At 42.3% G+C, this 6,350-nt stretch overlaps 1 protein-coding gene across 3 annotated transcripts in view; it reads right to left on the bottom strand.

The window, feature by feature from the left end:
• Window positions 1–1,776: 1,776 nt before the first annotated feature.
• The window catches only part of LOC144729428 (FERM domain-containing protein 4A-like), a 232,428-nt gene continuing 227,854 nt past the window's right edge, over window positions 1,777–6,350 (bottom strand). For all 3 annotated transcript variants that reach the window (XM_078609705.1, XM_078609706.1, XM_078609707.1), the window contains exon 23: window positions 1,777–6,179. In XM_078609705.1, coding sequence (XP_078465831.1) covers window positions 6,053–6,179 — 127 coding nt within the window. In that variant the 3' untranslated portion in view covers window positions 1,777–6,052. The remainder of the gene's footprint in view (window positions 6,180–6,350) is intronic.

The following is a 6,350-nucleotide window of genomic DNA, read 5'->3' as shown; positions in this document are numbered from 1 at the left end:
CATTGGGGTTTCACAGCAGCACGATGATGATGTGGCGGTGTTTTCACATGTGCAGAGCAATGCGGCCACTAGGGGGCGCCAGTGGCCCGTGAGCAGAGGTCGCAACCGGGTACCCGATACCCGTACCCTACCCCGATACCCGGCTACAGTTTGCGACCCTGGTGCGGCCGGGTACGGGTAGACCGTGAGTCACTGGTGAGTAACTGTTTGTCACTCATTTCCCAACGTCTTGTCTCTTCGTACAATTCAAGTTCCTAGAATCAAACACCCGCCCCTGCAACATGGCTTCATCCCAGAGGTCGCAATCAGGTACCTGATACCCGTACCCTACCCGTACCCAGCCGGGTACGGGTAGGGTATGGTCGGGTACGGGTACCCGTTTGCGACCCTGGTGCGGCCGGGTACGGGTAAGGAATCAAAACCCGTTTGCGACCTCTGCCCGTGAGCTTTGCGCTGAAGGGCACTGCTCCAAAAAAAACAAGTTTATTTGGTCCCAAAAACGTTTAAGTCAGGGCACCAAATTGAGATTCTACCAGTGATGTTTTTTGTGTGTGTGTCAGTTTTGTTGTATGGTGTGGAGGCCTCATTTTAATTGGCTGCAGACCGTCCAAACGCAATGCTCAAGATGCCTGCTTGGCATCCGATGGTTCGACTTCGTCAGAAGTGTCACCGTTGCTCCTACAACCAGATTCCGAGCGATCGAGAGGTTCGAGGGGAGGCGAGGCTGCGTTTGCTGGGTCATGTCACTCACATGCCCAGCCACCTCATGGGTACTACACGGGCTAGAGAACATAAGGGCTGTGCAATAAAAGGGTTTGGAACTGCACCATTGGAACCTCATTTGCCAGTAACAAAATATGATCATTGGTTTTTTACCCTTTCATCTGGCAACAAAACTGACACTTAAAAAAAAAGGTGTCAGTTTTGTTGCCAGATGGTTTGGAACTGATTTGACTTGCTGATGAGTATGAATCCTTGCAGTTACGAAAGCTGCAAATCTAGAATTGCTGATGACTCTACCAGCAAGGCTCATTAATCAATTACTTTACATTTTAGGGGCCGTCCATAAATGACGTCACGCGATTTTGGACAATTTTTGACCCCCCCCCCTCTTCGTCACACAGCGTCACAAAAAGTCAGACCCCCCCACAAATATGACGTCACAAAACTGCCCCCCCCCCCCCAAAATAAAACATGCTTCAAATCGCTTTAAACTATTGTGATTGTATTGCGTATTTAATGTGGCGCTGCACTCGGATGTTGTAGGAGAAACACATTATTAAAAAGTATATTTAATTAAGTAGAACGTGTTGTCTATATTGATTTAAAGTTGTGCATTTTGATGTGACGTCACATTTCTCAACCCCCCTCCCTCGTCACACATCGTCACAAATGTCTGAACCCCCCCCTCCCAGGTGCGTGACGTCATTTATGGACGGCCCTTTATGTGCCAATATCGCCCACAATAAAGTAGGGATCAGTGCATGTTCAGCCGCTTTAAGATACGCGTCTGCAGCCATAAGGAACGCTCTTCGTATGATATAAATCCACTGGAGCTCTGCGCTTTTAAATCATCTAGATTGCAAACGAATTTTTTTAAAAATGATTTTTGTTTTTAGTTTGTCGTCATTCCCCCGCACCTGCGATTAGCACTGTTGGCTACGTACGGTGCGAAAGAAGTTCAACATAAACTCATGTAGGATGTCAGCGGGCAGGTGTGTAGCGTGTGGAATGAGATTATAGCTTTCAGGAATTCAGCACCAAGACTACAAGCAGTACATTTATTATGTTTATTTTTTATATTTGCTTTTTTAAACTAATGTCACTGCATGCACAAAAGATACACATTAACCACAGACATTACTGTACTGCACAGAGCTTGAGGCTTCAGTATTGAGCCACAGAGAAAATAAACCCAACAATTTCACTATAAAACGATAATTTACATCAATCACAACCTACCTATTACAGTTTAAAAGGCCAGCGTCAAAATCGAAGGCAAAATATCCAACTGTCTCACAGTTATTAGTTGTTTTATGTAGAAAAGAAACTACTTAAATTTTATTTTACACATATCAGTGCTAATTTTATGCAACACCTATGTTTAAAAAAAACTTACTGATGTTAACGTTTTAAATTGCCATTTCTCAACTTGAAAAAAAATGTGTGATGTATAAAAATACAGTACTAATTAAAAAAAAAAGTGTAAAATATCTACGTATAAAGATGGCATTGCTTTAATATAAACACATCCAAACAGCTCGTTTAATTTTTTTTAATCGTTAATAAAAAAAATACAAAAGGAAACAACGGACACGTGAAAAATATAACATTAAAAAACAGTTAATTCAGTAGTAACGGTTTGCATTTACAAAACAAAAATATAACACTGATTCACTCGTTTCCACACGAAGCCAGATTGCAGCAGGACATCATCGACTTGTGCCAGGGATGTTGTTATTAAAAAATGTTGCCACCTCGGCGGCCAGCGCCATGTGTTTCATATGTAACTTGGCAAGAAAAATATACTGAAATTGATCGAGTTATTTAATGCGTGTACATTTTTTTTTATTTCAACCCAGGTTGTGCTTAAATTGTAAATGTCTGTCCCCCTCCCTTTAAATAGGCCACAGAAAAGTAAATTGTGACATTAATCCATCTGATTAAACCAGATACTTTTGTTGATACATTTGGCGAGCTGCATTTTGTTAATTGTCGGACCTAAAACGTGGAAGTAAATTATTGATTGCTGCCAATCGATGCACTTTACAGATGGCAGTTTTTTCGCAACTGATGAAACTGGGTTAATATATTGAATATTATTTGAGTTGTGATGCTAACGCTGATGGAGCTTGGTACAAATTACATTTGCCCACTGAATTACAATATTAATTTATAAACTCAAACATCTTTTCAAATTGTGTACAGCATGTCGTTTGGCAATGACGTGGAGAAAAGTTTTGCTCCACATACTGGAAGTTTCAGTTCCTGCATAAGCCTCCAGCACGTGCAGCTGAACGTCGGGCACCATGCCGAACATGGACAACCCAAAAAACACATCGGTGACCTTTTCAGCACCACAGTGAAGACCTAGTGTGACCTTGTAAACTGTAAAGTTTAATGTTGATGCCTTTTTTTGATTCTTTATAAGACAATTCATTTTGGCCTACAACAAATAAAGTCAGCATTGTATTTGTATTTTGTCTGAGAATAAAGGGTCATCGTGCAGTAAATTTTGAAAGGTTATTCAGGGTCTCAAATGGCCTCGACAATTTCGCCGAGAGTATCTCTTCAATATCATAACTAATAAAGAAGATGTGCAGCTGCCTTCAGTGTTAAGCTAAATTAAAATCCATTTGCAAATCAGCTATCAAACAGCTCCGAGTCCGTCATACAAGGCGGAGCAGTTGTGTACAATTAGTTCTGGGTGATGTTAAAATATTATAATTGTTTTCACTCTCCATATGAAATGTTTTTTTTGTATTGTCTCCAGTAATCAACCCACTGCACAAACATTACTTTGGCCCTCATCAGACACGTTTACGCACGTGCAATTGGCAGCATATATCTCATTGACATTGAATTTAACTGAGATATTTTTAGAACAGAAAAAAACAGGAAATGACTAAAATCACACCACACAACGGCAGTGGTAGCTGTTAAAGAGTAACAAGTATTAATTAGAAAAAGGGCAACTCACTCAATTAATATGAATACGCTTATTAAAATTAGATGACTTGTTTTGCCCACCTTATTGGAAACCCAGTGGATAGGACAGCTTTTCAAATATGGATTTTCAAACTGAAAATCCACAGCGCATTGGTGTGTTTTCACAAGTGTATCAGCAAGGAAAATAAATTTCTTAAACATTTGTTTGCAATCCTAACAATTATTTCTTGCTTGAATGATTTCTACTGCAGGCTTAAACAAAAAATGAACAACCAAGAAAACCCTTCATCGGTACAAGTCCCACATGTATTGATAATTATGAATCTGCTCACATCTCATTCGATCTTCCAGTCTCTTGTGGAGGTCTACGCTCCACGGCTGCAGCTGTCGAGATGGGAGTGTGTTGATGTCAAAGTTTGTGGCTGACAACAATTTAAGCTGCAGGATGTCTGGGGGATGGCGATGGGGAGGGGTTAATTCCCTCATCCAAAATTTCGAAGCCAATGTATTCTCTTGGCTAATGTCAATGTTCACTCGTTCGGATAGCACCGTTATTTGGACAAGGAATGTGAAAGTGGTCATATCAGGTGCAGTCCTAGAAATCTGTTCGCCCCGGTACTGTGTTGTATATATATTTTTTTGGTGATCTTTGTGTGACAGTTGCTGAGCACACTTGAGAAGAGCAAGGCATTGGTGGAGATGGTTGGTCACACTTTCAATTTTAACATAATCACCTGAGTTTATAATTTAAGTTAACAAAATAAGTATGCCCCTTTCAGAAGCATTGTGGTGGTTTTTTTTTACCATACGGCACGGCAGTACACATGCTTTTTCAGGCGCATTCAAGCTTTTATTACTCAAAATGCTTCAGTGAAGAAAGGAAAAACGCAGTTCAACTTTGCAATGCACATCTTCACCCAACCTTCAGTGTTAACAGAAAACAATAGTTACTAGGACCTGCTAATGCAATGTTGACAATAGGCAAGCTAACATTACAATACAGCACTATCAATACCCCTCAGTAAAAGGGAATCCCTATATATTGTCACAAGAACCACTACACTTAGGGCAGACTTTTACAATTTACGCTTAATTTCAGCCACGTCTGTCCCGGCCAATGATCCATAGAATATGTCCGCGCCTGGCACAACACCACATCCACTATACACCTTGCTTTAACTGTGGCAAATCGTCAAGTGCCTACACCAAATCTATCAGTGACCCGGCACGCATTCAGTGAGAGATGAAGCCCTGAATTTAACAACCATCTTCAAGGATTTCGGAGGCATGTGCCACTTGTCAGCACTCGTTTCATTGCTCGATATATCAAGGGGTACGCGACCAGCGTCACGACGGGCCACCTCTTGGTCTTCGGCAGGACTGTTGGTGCAGCGCCGGGTACTGTGTTGTTGAAGTCAAGGCTGGAGAAGAGGCCTCTCAAGTCACATAGAGGCCACTGAAATGGTTGAACACGTTTGTCCACGTCTGCTCGTGACCACTAGCAATGGGCGGTGCTGGGGGGGGGGGGGGGTCGCAGTCACAGCTTTGGTCCGTAGTGGAATGCTTTTTTGCAAAATTGAGAAAACGCAGAATTTGTTCGCGAGCCGCGAGCGTTTGCTTCGAAGCAGCCTTCAAGTTTAATGGGAGGCTTTTTATGGGGGGGGGGGGGGGGGCAGGCTGGAAATGTTCACACCCTACCAAGTGGTTACACCACAAAGCACGATTCATTTCTTCAGGATGATGATGATATGACAGGCTATATAAAAGGCGTTTACAAAAACACATTTTGTGGTCACCAACAAAAAATAGGATGGTTTTGTAAAAGTAACCGAATGTGCTGAACGATATTTCTCATTAATTTTTTTTGTAAATTTTTTTTATGTCGGTGTGGAAATGTTGCAAGTTCTCAAGTATTCAACAATATTAACAAATGGGTTAGTGACAATTAAATTATCTAACCCTTAGAGACATTACACTATTGTAGTCACGTGTATTGCCAAGATACGGAAGCTAAATAAATCACGATGTGTCCGTTTCATGTGTCTAAAAAAAGAAAACCCAACACAAAACAAGGACACCAATTTAAAAAGTGCCAATCAGGTATTATAATCTGGAGACCCCCCCCCGCATCGTCGTACAAATACCACAGCCCTTCAAGATGTTCCCCGTGACGTCGGTCAAAGGTCACTTTCTGCCAGTGAAAATGGATGTACGGGGGGGGGGTCGCATCATTTAAAGTGATTATTCTTCCCCCGAGTCTCCCCCGAGTCTCCCCAGCACCCCCCACCCCCTTTTTGTTGAGTTTGTCGGAGGAAACAAGCTCGGTTTTCACGCTTGAACGAGAAGGAGACACACAGCCGTCGGGAGGACGTAGCAGTTGGTTTCAGACCAGCGTCTCAGTCCTGGTTTCGTCTTCCTTCCTCCACTGCTGGTGACTTTCAGGCTGTGGCAGCAGAGAACTCGGTTGACCGGCTGGACCTGCTTGATAGAAAATGCCCTCTTGGTAGGCCCTGTGGAGCAGCGTCACGGTGCATTAGGAAGCATTCAACACAAAAGGTTGTGGAACAAAAGGGAAGCGCAAAAAAAAAACAACCGAAAGCAATTTCGAATTTAGAGAGCTTTGTCAATTCTCTGCTGGGTGAAGGCATTCCCAGAACACGTGTATTAGTGTGTATGTTAAT

Source organism: Lampetra planeri, chromosome 32 (genome assembly GCF_965212315.1).
Source record: "Lampetra planeri chromosome 32, kcLamPlan1.2.h2, whole genome shotgun sequence".
In the NCBI taxonomy this organism is placed as follows: domain Eukaryota; kingdom Metazoa; phylum Chordata; class Hyperoartia; order Petromyzontiformes; family Petromyzontidae; genus Lampetra; species Lampetra planeri.
Note: the sequence above shows the minus strand (reverse complement) of the source record. Positions and strands in the feature narration are given on the sequence as shown.